The 18,474-nt window shown below is 37.7% G+C and overlaps 1 protein-coding gene across 3 annotated transcripts in view; it reads right to left on the bottom strand.

Moving 5' to 3' along the window:
• Positions 1-8,975, bottom strand: part of LOC124383234 (potassium voltage-gated channel subfamily H member 7-like) — a 63,863-nt gene extending 54,888 nt beyond the window's left edge. The window contains exons 1-2 of one of the 3 annotated variants that reach the window (XM_046845702.1): positions 8,442-8,975; positions 6,338-6,568 (exon numbers count right to left, since the gene is read on the bottom strand). In XM_046845702.1, coding sequence (XP_046701658.1) covers positions 6,338-6,568; positions 8,442-8,517 — 307 coding nt within the window. In that variant the 5' untranslated portion in view covers positions 8,518-8,975. Of the gene's footprint in view, positions 1-6,337; positions 6,569-6,989; positions 7,123-8,441 lie in introns of those variants that run through there. The other 2 variants (XM_046845703.1, XM_046845705.1) reach the window with 2 other exon arrangements.
• Positions 8,976-18,474: the final 9,499 nt, after the last annotated feature.

An 18,474-nucleotide genomic window follows, 5' to 3' on the forward strand; every position in this document is an offset into this window, starting at 1 on the left:
AGTCCGTTAGAAAACACACCTTGGTTAGGACACTAGTCCATCATACAAGCTACTAACCAACCATCTGTCTATGGACTACAAACTGACCACCTACCATCTACAAACCATGCATTCATTTAAGGATTACAAACGAATTACACAAACTACAAAACAAACGTCACCCAACTTCAGACTAAACACCACTAAACTAACAAGTATTTTTTGTGTAAATCAGACACAAGCATCTAAGTTATTAATTGAATAGTATCTGTTAAGGTCTTGTGATATGGTTTTAAATCCCACACTGCCTTCAATCCTCTGCCAGTCTGACTTCACTCCTAAGCATACCCTCTGGCAAAACCAAGTATACCATTGTTTTACAATAGCAGCAGAAGTAACCAAAGAGGCATCACTGCATAAATAATCAATGCTCTCTTTTCAGAAGCAACCATCCAGCTCTCAGAAAGCACACCTACAGTACTGTGTCTCCAGATCTCCTTTATTCCCTCATAAACTCTGATAACTGCCCAAGAACCATTAACTTGTCGTGGAGAATAGTGACTGGTCCTGTGGGTCTGGAGCTTCAGAAATTAGAACTATTGAAGCACAGCACCTTTGCTCACCACATGCCATTTGTCCATCATCAGTTCCCTGCAGCAGCATGCCCATTATCCTTTTAGTTCCTACACACATGCATGCACACAGCGCTGGTGTCATCTTCTGCTTTTAAAAGGGATTATGTATTATTACATTACCTGTAATGCAGCTTCTCCTACAAATGCCAAAGAGCCACACAGCTAATCAACTAAAAGCCATAGCAAGAAAATGCATGAATTAGTAATGAGCAACACCATTGATATTTAAATGATCATTAACAGCTGCATGACAGATGCATGAGGTTACTTGAGATTAAATGATTTATGTGGAAACTGGACTTCCAGTGTGCTTCAGTATGTCTAGCAGGAGAGTAAAAATGCTGAACTGATTAGAGCACTATCCTCTGATGCTCTCATGCTAAAGGTTCTTCTCTCTCTGTGTCAGAATTCTATGCATTAGGCAAGATCAATGAAGTCATTGCACTCAAGAGAATCATCAATATCCCTTTCTCTCACTGTCTGTCTGTCTTTGTTCCTTCTTTTACTTTCTATCTCTTTCACATATTCAGTCATACTTTATGCCTCTCTTTCACTGCCATCTCTATTTTCTTTTTGAAGCTGTAATTTATCAGTTGCGTCCCTAATATATTGTGCCTCCTGGTAGAATTTGGATTAAAGAACCCTTAATTCAGCAACATTTCTTCAGACTGGTATCAAAAATATAAATGGATAAAGAAGCTCCCTGTCAGTACAAGTAACCATTGAGAGAGAAAGCCTATTCTTCTTAAGTGACTTTTTGATTGACATTAAAACAGCCCACATTTCATTTATGATGACAAATGAATGACAATCACCCCGGGTTGTTCACGGACATGTACTGTAGTCTAAGCATGAGAGAACAGCAGTGCAGTGTTGGCAGTGGGGAGCATCTCGTTGAATGGCAGCGTGTCACATCTGCACGCGGGTTGGCAGAACTGAGTTAATGCAGTGTGACTTCAGCAAGAATTGCAACAGCATCTGTCTCAAACTTTCTCATCACATGCAGACTGGGCAGGAACGCACACAATACTTGAGAATGACATCCAGAAAGCAAGAAAATCTGGAGGAAAAAGTGGAATTTTCTACAGAAAACATTTGTACAACAGTACGGATGTGTGCTAGGAAAAAGGTGTATAGGAGCAAAGCTTGGTAATGATGGAAATATTCTATTTAAAGGAAAAAAAAAACAGTTGGGGGAAAAATCATTATTTTTGCATGAGCACCAAGATATTTCTCAAGCTCATGAGAAGCTGTGTCGAGGCCTGCAGGTGTAACGAGTCAATTACAGCAGCTGAGAAGCTGACATCTCCATATGCTGTACAGCACCGAGTTGTCACTGGAGCCAATTACACACAAACATCTTCCTTCCCCCAACCCATGCCCTGGGACAGCTAAACAAATGCTGCGTCTCCCTCTCACTGCAGGGTCGTGACAGCCTGCTAGCTTAAACAGCACACTAGGACAACCCAGGAACACTGCCTTATTGCTTCAGTGTGCAGGGGCTTTATAGTAAGGGACAAGGAGCCTGCAGTGACCCATTGATTTAGTCTCAGTGACTAAGGAATTACTAAATCGATTTTGCAATAGGCTATTTGTATCCTCATTAAAATAGTGTTCAGGGGCCATGGGTGATTTCCAGCTCACAAAGAGAGAAAAAAATAAATAAATAAAAATCTGCTTTTACACTGGAATTTTCCTCCTAAACATTCTTTTGCATATGCTGCAAACCTATTATAATTAACTATTAGACATGCTATATCCAGAATACTAGGAGTAAGGCAGAAATACACTGGGGACAGGGTGCCAGTCTGATGTGGGGCATCACACACATTCACAAACCCATTTTCAAACTAGGGACAATTTAGCTAGCTAGTCAACCTGCTGGTATATCTGGGAGGTAGGAGAAAATAGTGAACATAGTAAACCCACACATACAGTAAGTTAAGCTCAGGAATGAGCAAGGGACCCTGTAGTTTTGAGTCAGCAAAGATGCCCACTGATCTGTTCCTTTACATAAGAGAATTAATTTAGTGAAAACCTGCTGTTAAGATATTTAGCAAAATGTAACATTACCAAAACATGAAGAACAATGAAAGCACAAATACTAATGGTTCCATTTACCTAGCTGTAGCATCACAAATCATATGCACTTTATAATCAGACCTGTCTGTCTTCATTGCGCTGTATCAAGTATGAAATTGGATTACCGAACCCCCTTATTCATAATTCAAATCTTTATGAATAGGCAGTGCAAGCTATACAGCAGTAATGCATTTTTAATTGATCTACATTACTCAAATATGGACAAATAGTTGATGACTCGTTAACCATGTGCTGCAGTCATGCAGTAAAACAGATTCTGCAAAAGCAGTAATAGCACTATAACAAAACCCTCTTCTGTCCCTGTACACTAGGTGCAGTTAAATTGCAGTGTTCAACTAAAAGCTGCTCTACCTGCCGCAGCTAGTGATTATATAGTACCCCACCATTGTGAAATGTCGGTTTTATTCCTTAGCTTAGACATTCTTGTTACATGTTCATTCTCTAACTCTTTTAATAAAACATTTCCTCAGCTCTGTACCTTAGAGTAATCTACCAAGGGAGTAGATATAAGTGTCCTATTAAAGGTATGAACTACATCAACAACTGTGGATACATTTTGGTTTAGCTCAATTAGCTTTATATATTAGAGCTGCAACAACTAATCGATAAAATCGATAACAATCGATAATGAAATTCGTGTTCATTGAATGCTGTTATCGATTAGTTGAGCTGTTGAAGTTTCGGTTTAGCATGACTGCAAGATAACACAGACGCCTGCAAAAATTACAGAGTACAGGGTCAACCAGCAGTATTACCAAGTGTGCATCCCAAGTCATCCAAGGCAATGGGAGCATTTTATGTTAAACGTAAGGCATATACACATTTTATATTAAACACAACACAGAAAGCTGTACCTGGAAGTTATGCAAAGCGGAACTTGTGTCGTATGGAAGTACCACAGTGATGCACAGGCATGCGAAAAGAAAACACACTGTTGTCATGAAGGCAAAACATTAGCACGGTAAGTAAAAACTGTATAATCCACATCATGTGAAAATGTAACAGTTTATGAAGTCATATTGTGTAAACTTTTTGTTTGCTAACTTCTGGACAGTCGCACTGGATCTTTTCTGTCGTGACTCAAGAGCATATTTTTTATTTGTTTGTATATTTTATTTATTCATATATCATTTAATTATTATACAAAATTTAATTAATTATATATTCTAGATGCTTATATCTTCACAACTGAACAAGTATGAACTTGTATGTGTATTTCTTTTTACAAAAATTGTCAAAACAATGTTGTATTATATCTTATATGAACTATGTTACGCATGTTTGTCAACTTGCCATTTGCAAAATACAATATAAATGTTGATTTACACAATTTGTTTGAAAAAGATACATATACATACATATACAGTGAGAAAAATAAGTATTTAAACACCCTGCTATTTTGCAAGTTCTCCCACTTAGAAATCATGGAGGGGTCTGAAATTGTCATCGTAGGTGCATGTCCACTGTGAGAGACATAATCTAAAAAAAAATATCCAGAAATCACAATGTATGATTTTTTAACTATTTATTTGTATGATACAGCTGCAAATAAGTATTTGAACACCTGAGAAAGTCAATGTTAATATTTGGTACAGTAGCCTTTGTTTGCAATTACAGAGGTCAAACGTTTCCTGTAGTTTTTCACCAGGTTTGCACACACTGCAGGAGGGATTTTGGCCCACCTCCACACAGATCTTCTCTAGATCAGTCAGGTTTCTGGCCTGTCGCTGAGAAACACGGAGTTTGAGCTCCTCCAAAGATTCTCTATTGGGTTTAGGTCTGAGACTGGCTAGGCCACGCCAGAACCTTGATATGCTTCTTACAGAGCCACTCCTAGGTTATCCTGGCTGTGTGCTTCGGGTCATTGTCATGTTGGAAGACCCAGCCCCGACCCATCTTCAATGCTCTAACTGAGGGAAGGAGGTTGTTCCCCAAAATCTCGCAATACATGGCCCCGGTCATCCTCTCCTTAATACAGTGCAGTCGCCCTGTCCCATGTGCAGAAAAACACCCCAAAGCATGATGCTACCACCCCCATGCTTCACAGTAGGGATGGTGTTCTTGGGATGGTACTCATTATTCTTCTTCCTCCAAACACGTTTAGTGGAATTATGACCCAAAAGTTCTATTTTATTCTCATCTGATCACATGACTTTCTCCCATGACTCCTCTGGATCATCCAAATGGTCATTGGCAAACTTAAGACGTGCCTGGACATGCGCTGGTTTAAGCAGGGGAACCTTCCGTGCCATGCATGATTTCAAACCATGACGTCTTAGTGTATTACCAACAGTAACCTTGGAAACGGTGGTCCCAGCTCTTTTCAGGTCATTGACCAGCTCCTCCCGTGTAGTTCTGGGCTGATTTCTCACCTTCCTTAGGATCATTGAGACCCCACGAGGTGAGATCTTGCATGGAGCCCCAGTCCGAGGGAGATTGACAGTCATGTTTAGCTTCTTCCATTTTCTAAAGATTGCTATAAAAGTGGACCTTTTTTCACCAAGCTGCTTGGCAATTTCCCCGTAGCCATTTCCAGCCTTGTGGAGGTGTACAATTTTGTCTCTAGTGTTTTTGGACAGCTCTTTGGTCTTGGCCAAGTAGTTGTATTCTTACTGATTGTATGATTGTATGGGGTGGACAGGTGTCTTTATGCAGCTAACGACCTCAAACAGGTGCATCTAATTTAGGATAATAAATGTAGTGGAGGTGGACATTTTAACGGCAGACTAACAGGTCTTTGAGGGTCAGAATTCTAGCTGATAGACAGGTGTTCAAATACTTATTTGCAGCTGTATCATACAAATAAATAGTTTTAAAATCATACATTGTGATTTCTGGATTTTTTTTTTAGATTATGTCTCTCACAGTGGACATGCACCTACGATGACAATTTCAGACCCCTCCATGATTTCTAAGTGGGAGAACTTGCAAAATAGCAGGGTGTTCAAATACTTATTTTTCTCACTGTACATACATACACACAATCTTACATTATCAATAGCCAGTAGTCATTATCAGTAGAAATCAAGTGCTACCGTGATCAACACCGAGACCCTACAGACCATTCGCAATACAATATGCAATGCTTAATCAATATTTCAGTAGCTGGGTTACAGAGGCAATATACTGTTGCACATGTGCTAACTCTATGGACACCTACTCTGCAAAGGGGAGGCTTGCTGATCACAGAATCCTGAAAGCAGATATGAGTGTGTGTTTTGTTATACGTGATAAGACTGGGGTTGAATTTGTCTGAGGAGTTACTGGCATTAGAATGGACGTGGCTTCCATTAGAGCTCAAGTAATACTCGCCTCACTGCACAAATCAGTAAGAAAACAACGAGAGAGTTTCTCAGAGAGAGAGAGAGAGAGAGAGAGAGAGAGAGAGAGAGACTTAGATAGTAAAAATAGTTTGGCTCTTTCCTGGGCTCTCACATTTTCATACAAAGTGCTTGATAATGATATCACATTACAATTTAAAAGCTCTTACTTGTGAGCATTCCTTTTTCCCTCTCTCATCTGTGTTCCTTTCAGTAGTCATAACACTGATTCATATTCATTAATGGTACACAAAAATGAAACACAGATTCTCAAAATGAAACAGAATTGGTGAAACTCACCATCTTTGCGGTGGTAAGTGATCTCCACTTTGCGTTCTTCAGAGCCAAGCAGAGCCTGGGCCACCTGGGTAATGGAGTGTCGCTTGGTCCTCTCCCCATGCAGGAACTCACACATGCAGGGCTTCTGCATAACATCAGGCCTGGAAAAGCCGGTCATCTCACAGAAGCCGTCATTACAGTAGATGATTGCGCAGTTCTGAACACGAGCATTTGCGATGATAAAATTCTTATCTGCAGAGGACATGTGCATAAAGGTTACTTTTCACCTCAAATGTACAGTACATGCTAACATATTTTGCTGGATTTTATCACATGAGGTTCTAAAAATTACCATGTGTAGCCTATCAAAATTTAAGTGTGCTAATTACAATTTAAATTCAAGTATTCTCACATTCTCACATCTCTGGCGTTCATATGAAACAGAAAACTACTAAATTGGGCTATAATTTACAATTTTGCAACAATACACAGAATGCAATTTTGTGATGTTTAGCATTGTTATTAAATGTGTTTACATCTTATTCTTACATATTCTTTATATATTTTGAAAAAACATTGTTAAGGATAACAAGACACTACCCACAAAATAACTAAGTGAATTGCAAACAAAAACAACCTTGAAGATAGTCAGTGAAGTACAGTATATACACACCATAGCATACAGAATGCAATTTGTTTATAATAACCATTTTGGTCGGAGTTAGATGGAGCTGTTTTGAAACTCAAAACACAAACAAATGCAGCCCATCCCGTCAGTCCTTCCTCTACAGCCACACCTCCCAAACATATGCATGTGCAGAATAGAACCTCTAAACACTACAACAAGAGGGAGAGTTATGTAAATTCAACTGGTGCAATAGTAATGATGATCCATATAATTTTATAGATAGCTGTAAGAATATGAGAATTAACTTTACAAACATGACAAAATACGTTCCTGATTGCAATTCAAAATCACTGACTATATTTTTTGTGCTATCCTTTGTACTATGACAATAAAAAAGGTTTTTGCAGGATATTTATTGTCAGTAGTCATTTGCATTGAGCCTTTACATGATAGATGAATACATGTAGGCACTTAATGCAGATCTATCTCTATTCCATAAACACAGCCATTCCATCTCTTAGAATAGAGAAGCAGAATATATAATAAGAATTAGGGCAAAAACTAGAGCTCTTGCACTTTCCTGCCCTTTGACTCAAGATATAAAACAGGCTTAGCTTGAAGATTCTGTCTTTATTGCATTCTTTCTATTGCTGCTTATAACATTTTTTGTAGATGATTTGCTGGGATTCAGAGGATTTCAGGACCTTGGCCAGATACATTACCAAACATGTTTCTCTTGCTGTCTAATAAACTCTGACCACTAAGAGAAAAAAGATTTGGTGTACTGACTCTGAGTTTATAGTCCCTGAAAAAAACAAAACAGTTTCACTGATTATTTTACAATACACGTGTACTCCATAGCACTGACGTGAATGCTGTTTATGCAATTGAGTTCACTCTAAATCAAGCCTATTTGCATTGGAAATCGCCTATCCAAACTACGTTTCAATTTCAGGACTTTTCTAACCACTGACTGACAGAAACACAAAGACTGGGAAATGGTTCAGTTCAATCTGAGCCTTCTTTCTGAATCTGAACCTTTGAAGATACACACATTTACACACATCTAATTAGACAAGAATTCACAATGGAGTGGAAAAAAAAAACCCAACCCTTTTATTTTAAATGCACGTGGATATTATATCCCATTGACTAACAGCCAACAAATCAAACAGACATCCTAAACTATATTCCCCAAATTACTGTACTCGCATTAATTAGAGAAAAAGAAAAGAAAAAGAGGTCAAATTAATAAACAGATAAGCCTGCGCTCGTGCTGTACCCGAGAGTCATTGTGTCCTCAATCAATACTCAAACGCATTAGAAATGCGCGTGTAACAAATCTCACGCTTTACGTTCACTCGTTTATTTAAACAAAACTGGATTACAATCGTGTCCAACACGTGCACTTTTCACACCAACCGGATGCTCGGATGTTCCTAAAAAAAAAAAAAAAAAAATCACAAGAACATTCCGTTCTCCAGGTTTGATACTCACTTTGTCCCTCGAATTTGCGTATTATTATTCCCAGAAATGTGTTTTGCGGGGCCACATGACCTCTTCGTACAGGCATTGTTAGAAAGGGAAAAAAACACCAATCAGGTCCAAGTGCGCTTTTCCTCCTTAAAAATCTATTAAAAACAAAAAACTAAAGTTAACGCTGGGGTCAGATCACGCTCCTTTTGTGTAAAGAAAACATGCTAGCCTTGCGCTTCCACTTTCAGTAAACACGGCGGTGGAGAGGTGTGTAGGGCATCCTGGGCTTGAACTTGTCGCGGATTGAGAGAGCGATAAAGAGCGGAAGGAAAAGCTCGGGTTGGATTCGGGTCGAGCAGCAGCAGCAGCAGCAGCATCGCTTTGTGCAGGTGCAGGACTAGCTCCGTCCGTCCGTCCGCGATGAGAGCGTGTGCATGAGTGATTAGGCTTCTGTGGTAGCGATCACACCTCTGCCCAGGCTTGAGGCACAACGAACCACAGTGAGGGGGATGAGTGAGATGAGACAAGATGAGACGAGATGAGATGAGATGAGGGAGCAAGTCTCCTCCTCTGCCCACACGGAGGATAAGGGGGAGGATGGAGGAGGATCAGTGGAGTGCCTGCTTTGCTTCTCCGAGAATCACTTAGCTTTCTTTGCTTTCAAACCGATTACTAAACTAGTTTTAACTTTAAGTTAGCTTTGAGAAAAATAAAGCAATTTATTTTCTGCCGTTTCAAACACCTAACATAAATATAGTAGCCGGCTAAAGTGTAATTATCCTACCCATTGGATTGTAGTAAAGCCTGTCTTCTGTCATTTTAATATGCATCCTTCACTGGAAACCCAGGATACAATATTCATTTGAAATGTTTTAAAAAAAACAAGGGTGCATAGGAGACTTTTTACTATCTGCAAAATTTACATGGAAGTCAATTGTTTCCTTTATTTTTATTGTCAGTCATTAAATCAAATCGTCCCCTTTGTGTGTATGCAGGGGTGCTAGGATGTGGGGGTAGAAACAGGCCTATGATCAAAAAAAAGAAAATGATACAAGCGACCCAGTGCGTATGTATCAACAGTCCCAAAATTGTTTTAGCACACTCTTCGAAAAGAAGGTACCACCCATACCTTACCTTGTCACTTTACTGGTCATCAAGAGTTCATATTTTTGTGACTTTTTATATAGGAAGGAGCATGTGATGTATGTTTAATGTAACTTTTAGAATTATTTTGCTAAAGGTTAAAGGTACAGCTATGTTTTTTTTTTTGTTTGTTTGTTTTTTTATCAGGTTAAACATACGTAGCGTACGTACGTACAAAAGGTACAAAAAACATGTCTTCTTGATTGTATGACATCTGCAACAAGCCTGCAGTCTGGAAAATATATTTTAAGTTAGTGTAGGCCTATGTTCCACTGTTAAACCATTGTAGGTAGAACCCCACAATAGTACTGTATGATTTTATTTCAATGAGGGTCCTAAACAAGACAAACAAGACATGTTTTATAAGACAAAGTCCCTGTTACTCATTGTACAATGTGAGGCTAGGATGACGGCAGATTTAGTAATACAGATACATAATTCTACTTTACCATGTAACTTTACAAGAGAAAGTAGAATTTGTATACTATTTATTTTTTTCAGCATATTTCAATAACATTTAATGTATGATTATTTATTTAATTGTAAAATAATACTATTTAAAAGAAACAAAAATGTGTCCTCTTGATGCTACCACCCAAGTGACAAGGTAACATAGGTTACTTTTATTTTTGTTGTTTGATAATGTGGCTAAATGCACCCTTTCTTAATCCTAAATGTCCTGTACTTCTACACCTAGTACCGTTCCATAGGCATAGGCAAACTAGGCAGTCTCCTAGGGTGCAAACAGCAGGGGAGGGGGCAGTGAGCACCCCTGCCCCACCTCTGTCCTTGCTCTCATCCATTTAAATTATTTACCTGTTTTTAATATACAGTATATGTTTACATACATATCAATGAAATTTTGCAATGATTATTAAATGTTTTTAACCTTTTTTTATAGAAGATTGTGAATGATTTGTATGATGTGAGGATATTGGTGGGAGGGTGTGGCCATTGGGGGTTGACAAAAGGAATCTCGCCGAGAGTGCCAAAAAGGGTAGAAACAGCACTGTCTGCAACAGAATTAATTGTAATCTGCTGCTGTTGTGCATTGTTTTGTTGCTTTACAAATAGCACTGTTAATGTACAGAAACCCCCAACGTTTCTGGAGTGTGTTTTGGAGAAACTCTTTTGTCTGCTGTAAGCATTTATAAAAGGAACAAATGAGTGCTTCTGGCCATGTGATTTTGGCACCCTTCTCCCTGACCTGCAAGTCACTGCTCCATCTGCACACCCACTCATCTGGTCACTTGCAAAAACATGATTGTGATTTTAGTTTGCAACAGATTCCTTGCACTTAGGGAGCAGCCCTAGAGGGAGCACTGCATTATTTGCCTCAGGTTTGGGAATTTTGTTTAGGATATGTTTACAGCAGGAAAATCAGGGGCTCAAAACATAAAGTGTGCTCCGACTCTATGATCTGCTCATTGGTACTGATGCATTTCAGAAGCCTTTATATAATTTTTTATTGATTTATTTGTTTATTATATTTACTTTATTTAAAAACTCTAATGGCTTTTGTGTGCATAGACCTAAATTTTCAGAACCTTTAATGCCAGACTCACACAACGCATGTTTACTGAAAGAGTGCAACACCACACCCGTACCATATCCCACTAATCTCCCTTGCTGCTGCTGTTGCTGTGCTTATAAATGCAAATGTGTGCAGAATGGAAAGTCTGTCTGCCTGTAACATCTGCCCCAGTATTTCAAAGAGACTCAAAATCCATCTGCCCCATTCAGAAAAAAAGACTAGCGATGTGAAGCACAAAGATGCAAGCAGCAGCAATCTTACTATAAAGTGAACCATCTCCTCCTATCAATGTTTTGGCTGCCAAATTACTTTTTAATGTTTTATTATTCGCATTTTGTTTGTTTATTGACTGATTTAGACATAAAGGTTCGATATGGTTTCGTAAAGAAGCTTTAAAAAAAAAAATTATATTCAGAGAAGAGTAACCTTTGTAGTAATTAGTACTTACTTTAGTCCTATAGAACCCTTTTGCCTTTCTTTACTATAGACCTTATGTTCATGAGTTTTGTTTATGTGCTTAAAGTCTGATCTGTCTGTTTCTACATGTTCACTGGTGGGATGTGGAAAGGCCTTTGTTCAAGGGGATTATGACCTAGAAAATAAGAATATGCAGGTGTCGGTGCATCTGAGGCTCTTGCACATGGTCTCCTCTGTAAGGGGATGTGCTGGAAGAGAGAATGACTTGGGTAAGAGAAGTCTAATGACTTCCCCCACTATTTTCCTGTTACAAAATAAATAGCTCTGTGAGTGGTCTGAGCTGACAGGCAATGATTTTCTCTGCAGATCCCACAATATGTTATAGTTTCTGCTTGGATTGAGCAGACACAGTGCTGTACCTGACATGTTTCAGTGCACTGATCTGTAGTAAATTTGTTGTATGATTGTTATTAGATAGCTTTCTGTAGCCACAGAGGGTGTTAAAGATTAAGAAGAAAGTGTTAAAATTTACAGCTGTAGAAAAAAACTCAGAAACCATTACCGTCATCAAACATGGAAAAAGAAATAAAAAACACTTCCCCTGGTAAGCAACAAGAAGTTCTACTTCTGTTCTTTCACTGTAGTGTTTGTCATGTTAATGCATTAGAGATGGCAGACGCTAGGATGTTTTGGGAGTTGTAATTCTGACCTGACATGAGATGAGACTTGCACTGAGAAAAAGAGTAATGCTCCAAAGACTGCTGTCAATCACTCTCAGCTCCAATGTGCAGAGAGTGACTAAGAGGAAAACATAATATGAATGTTTATATGATGGCAACTGTGAATGTTTTTTTTTTCATGTGTCAGTGTATATACAGTAGCAAAAATGTGTGTGTTTTTGCAGTGTCTATTGAGTGCAGATCTCTCTTAGGCAGTGCAGTGTTTGCCTATGGGTTTACAGATTTGCTTTACAGCTTTCTTATTAAATTACCCAGTCACGCCTGCATTTGACCAATTATTCTCTCTCTCTCTCACACACAGACACATACACAGGCTCAGATCAACTGTGTCTTCTATAGTTTCTATATGCTCATTATAGCCAGCATTTTAGTTGTAACAAGCCACTAATGATAAACTAAATTCAAAGACTAATGACACAGAGGCGTTGTAATAAGAACAGATGCTTCATAATGACCATAATGAATTTACAATCATTGTCACTCATATGAGCATGGCTTCATCCTGGTTTCATCTGTTTTTTTTTTTTATTGGCCAGTTTACACTGGCTCATTAGAAATAAACTAACAGGGACTAATTTTATAACTGTAACTTATATTCACAATCTAGTGAATTCTGTAAAGCTGTTTTGGGACAATGCCCGTTGTTAAATTGCCTCTACAAATAAAATAGAATTGAATGCACATTTTGAGTACACATGAGTATTTAGGGTAAGGTGATGTCCTATGACAATATCAATTCATCCCACTTGGGAGATCTGCACAAAGCAAACTGTCTAGTCATGAAAGGGCAAAGGATTGGATCATCATGTTGCCTGCACTTTAGTATCCTTTCTACTCATAGAACACAAATTTGTTAATACATTAATCCCCTGTTTATCGCTGTGGTTTTGTTCTAAAACATAATATGATGATATGATGGCAACTGTAAATGTTTTTTTTTTCACGTGTCAGTGTATATACAGTAGCATAAATGTGTGTGTTTTTGCAGTGTCTATTTAGTGCAGATTTCTCTTAGGCAGTGCAGTGTTTGCCTACGGGTTTACAGATTTGCTTTACAGCTTTCTTATTAAATTGTTCCAAAACCACCCGGGATAAACGAAAAAAACGCGATGAACAGACGCCACCCCAAAAATGCTATTTTATATATACAGCACTGTACTGTATTAACATTTTACTTCCATTTATAATTAATAATTATATTTTTATTAATACATTTTATTATTTTAACTTAAAACTCTATAAAAACAATTCCCTATAAGTTTCTTGGTCTATCGTGCCATCCGCGGAAATCAACTAAATCAACTAGATCGGGAAATCAACTAAACAAATTGGTTATGTGGCAAATGCAATTCACGATAAACCAGGGGTACGAGATTCGAACTGCAGTAAAGCAGAGGATTACTGTACATCAGGTTTGATAAATAAACAAACAAATAAATAAATAAACAAACACATAATTGCAGTGAGGACAGGTATTTCTTTTACATGGCATACACTAATGCTAACTGTATAAAACATATCAAGAGATGAATAAAAAACAGTCATTAAATCTGATGATTGTGATTTCAACTACATTTAAACATTTAACTGTTAGCTAATCAATTAATCAATCAACTGATCAATCTACTTTTCAAACATTCCAACTATAAACACAATTACTGCTTATGCATATTATGCAATATGTGTACACAACTTTGCAGAACTCTACACGTCATTGTATTTGCGCAGTACACACTGTGTCTAATTTATGGTTAACGTGATTTACCAATCAAATCAGTTCTCTTAACTGTGTAAATAATAGTCACTTACTAACAGATTCACGACTGACCACATGATGAACAAGCATATTAATAATGTACTGTATAGAATTCTGTACAATATTTCTCTCTATGTATGGTATTATAGGTGGCTCAATGCTTATGGCATCCTTCAGAGAATAATGGAACTTGATGCAAATCCTGACCCAGGTCAAAAAGGCTGGCTTCATTTTAAACAAATGGCACAGCAAAGGAAAGACTATAATAGCATATCATGGATAACCATCTGTGTGCTATCAACACTAGATCATACAACTTCCTCGCACTGCCTACAAATGTTATTTGGAGTGATGTCAGCTTCTAGCATGCACATGAGAGCCAATAATTGTTTATCACACATATACAAATACAGAAGAGTTTTTCCCTCTTTACTCACTGCCATCAGTGCATATAAAGACTTTTTCATCATGGCGATTAAAGGTACATGATTGGAGCCCATATTTCTAGGTGAGACTTGCATGCATGGAGCATGTAAAAACATTTCTTAAGAGTCATGTCAGGAATAGAGCTGCCATTCATAGGCTCTATGTTCCCTGCTGTCTGGCCAGGAAACCCACAACTGCAATGAAAAAAGTGAAGGCTAACACATGCTTCATTTAACCGAATAAAAGCAAAGTTTTTTACATTTTAATCACTCACTATTAGCAATCATCTAGATACACAATTTCACATAGGTCCATGGTTAACTGGTGTTTTCTGTTTGTAGTTTTGGGAAATGGTAGTACTGTGAGAAAATTCGCTCCATCTGAAGACATGCATCTAGTCAGTTCTTGGCATTAGTGTTACATGTGCAACCTTAACTGGTCTTGCATTTACAGGAGAAGACGTGTAGAAGAGGCAGCAGCGAGGCATTATGGATGTGGATTGGATAGGATTCTACTGTGCAGAGACACTCCACCTGAACAAGAGAGCCCTAAAGTGCCATAAAGTGTTCTCTCTGCTATAGACACTTACTACCTCCTCATTTATTACAGCCATGAGGATAATTCCCACAAACCAATCCGCTCAGCCAATAACGCTCAACAAAGAGAGACAGACAGAAACAGACTATGAGACATAGAGTAAAGGAGAGAGAGAGAGTACAGTAAAGGTGCTTAAATTATATTTATATATATATATATATATATATATATATATATATATATATATATATATATATATATATATATATATATAGTAGTTGATTTTTATATATAAAAGTTACATTTATATCAACACAGTAACATTCTGATATACTAGGACAGAATTATTCTTTAATAATATTATATTTCTTTATTAAATTTTTATCTGCCTTTTGTGTCCTTTTAATTCAGAGAGCAATAAGGAGTTGACAATGTTAAAAAAAAATTATGTATTTTTTATTTTGAATAAGATATAAAATAAATAAATAAATGCTATTCTACACCTCCTGCAGAGCATGCCAGACACTGTTTAAAGTGCTCACTCAGACTGTGGTGTAGTACTACCAGGGTGTGTTTCACTGTAGACAATGACGCCACTGTGACAAGCTTGTACTACCGCATGGACATAAATTTTCCTAACAAAGTAGCCTCCCTCAACCTTTGTCTTTCTTTTACTCACCCATTCACGGCTCTCACACAGTACACAAACACACATGGTATTGCCTTAGGGTAAAACTGACATCTGTAATGGAAACACCAGTTACTGTATGTTATCCCAGAAACTTTCTGTACAGTAGGTTAAATACTCCCACTGACCAAGATTTGAATCTTGGCTATTTTATTTTCCCTGCTGTTCATCTTCCTGAGAAATCTAAAACCCTGTAGCGCAATTGTTACAATATAATAAACACATAATAAACACAGCACACAGTGTTTATGTGCAGTAACTTTGGTAGTGATAGAGAGAGAGTGAGAAAGTGAGAAAGAGAGAGAGAGAGAGAGAGAGAGATAGAGAAAAAGAGAGAAAGTGAGAGAGAGAGAGAGAGAGAGAGAGAGAGAGAGAGAGAGAGAGAGAGAGAAAGATTGAGGCTGGTTTATAAAGGTAATACAATATACGTTTGGCCTTTGCTTTCTCTTGATTCAGTATTTCCCCGTGACTCCCTGCTGTGTCTCATTCATTTCTCCCTTAATCTGGGTGAATGTGGAGCAATTTTTCTCAGCGGGAGAGAGAGAAGCACTTAATCCAACTGTAATGGCCCGCACAACACAAGCAAGCTAAGCAACTCACTCTTCTGTAAAGCATCACCTCCCCTCCTGTACTATACCTCTCATTCACTCACTCATCTACACCTGCCCTTCTTTTAATTTTTTTTTATTTTTTTTATTATTTTTTTAATTAAATTTCAAATTGTTCCTCCTCCCTTTAGTCATTTTTAAGAACCAACCCTAACTGCAATAAAAATCTTTATCAGTCATTTAAACTTAGATTGATTATAATAGTTTTTCTGCTTTTCTCTCAAACTCCTTTTACATCCTTTTCTTTCTCTTTATGTAAGTGCAATGTATTCATCTTCTTTTTAAAATACATTTATTTATTAGGTAAATAAATGGCCCTTAATGGTGTGGTAAATGCAATGTAGATTTCCCACCAGAGGCTAAAATGTGCTATAGTAAACATTTACGATGAGTTCTAAAGCACTGCACCTCTCAAAGGCTATATGACTAAATAAATAAATAATTAATTAATTAAACAAAAAAATAAGAAAAACCTTCATAGAATTTATTCTTAGCAACAGGTACACTTTTTTTGTAGAAGCATTAGAGGACTATGTAACAACCAATGTGTAGATGCTGTTTGGAGGCCATGCCATATGATGCTCCCCTCTGGACACATTTTTCCACTCATTTGAAGAAGGATTAAAAATGGCACTACTAGATTCAAGTGCTTCTATCTTTAGAGAGATGAGTGTGGTGCTGTGGGAAAAGGGCACAGTTCAGTCTTGCTGACACATTGATACTGCCCATGTACCTCATCACCCTCTTGTTTTCTTTTTTTCCCCTTGTCTGTCTCTTATTTGGTGGAGGTGTCTGTGTGCTGATGAAGGGACTTGCTATTTGACAGTGCTTTGTCCTGGCATCTCTTCAGAGCTGTCACTTGTGTCATATCCTACAGAGTGAAAACACATGTACACATTTCACACAACATATAATAAACTGTTTTAATTCAATTAGATTCTAACTACCCCTAATCCCTACTCCAATTTAGGTTGAACTACATGAAACATAGTGTATTTGAATTTGAGACCGTCATTAGTAAATATAAAAATAACTGCCGTGTAACTTTGCTGAAAACATGTGCCACTTTTGCCACAAATATGTGGCAATAAAGGCCACCACTAGATTTTATTTTTTTAAATGTATTTATTCATTTGAATAATTTAAATTTATTTAATAGGTAAAAATGGCTTCACTGGACTATGAAGACACAAGATTTCCTTCGCAGAATGTTGACCAAAGTCTAAATGAGATTATACAGAGGATTAGGACTATATAGCTGGAAGCTCTGTCTGTAAATAGATGAGAATATGGCTAGCTTTCAAGGCTTCATTGATTAAACATGCGAATAAGGCAGTGAGAATGAACTATATGGCCCTGTAGCCCCTCCTATGCACTGACCCACAGAGCTCTTCTCATAATGAGGGTCTATATATAACTCTGATATTGCGGTTTAATTCTTCATATGGTAAGGAGTTGTCACTGGTAAATCTATTGCAGATTGTTAAGCATAGGGACAGAATTTTTATAAAAGGAAAAACTAGATATAACGTTATACATTGTACAATATACAGTCCTATATATTTGTGCAATGTGTGTTTTTGTGTTTTATCCACAATTAAATATTTGCATACTCAATGTATCATTCCACAAAGGGCCAGTGTGGGTGCAAGTTTTCATTTTCAGCAATTAGACACCAAATTCACGTTTTAATGCAATAATTTTCATTTTTAAAGACTATCAGGTTTTGCCCTTGATTGGTTTCAATGAAAACCTCCACCCACACCAGCCCTTTGTGGAAAAAATTGGACACCCCTGCTTTAAGCCCTCTGCCATTAGAGGATGGAAATTCTGAGATGAGTGCCCCATTGGAAGGTTTGACAACTAAGCAGATTCATTAAACCTTACACAGAGCATACTGGGCTGTGTGTGTGTGTGTGTGTGTGTGTGTGTGTGTGTGTGTTTGCTCAATGGACTTACCCCATGTTTCTCCCTGCCTGTCTAGGCCTCTGCCATCACATGTAACCATAGTAACAGTCTTCTACCACCCCAGTCTGCTTTTTCTCAATGTAAATGGCCAGTGTTTAAATAGGGGCCCTAAAACTACATTAGCGTTCAAACCGGCTGAAACATTAGACAACCCACAGAGTCAGGATACAACAATTTATGGTCCAGTCATTGTTTATGCAGTATGAAATGAAATATACTGTACAGTATGTGCTTTCA

The sequence above is a fragment of the Silurus meridionalis genome, chromosome 3 (assembly GCF_014805685.1).
Source record: "Silurus meridionalis isolate SWU-2019-XX chromosome 3, ASM1480568v1, whole genome shotgun sequence".
Lineage (NCBI taxonomy): Eukaryota > Metazoa > Chordata > Actinopteri > Siluriformes > Siluridae > Silurus > Silurus meridionalis.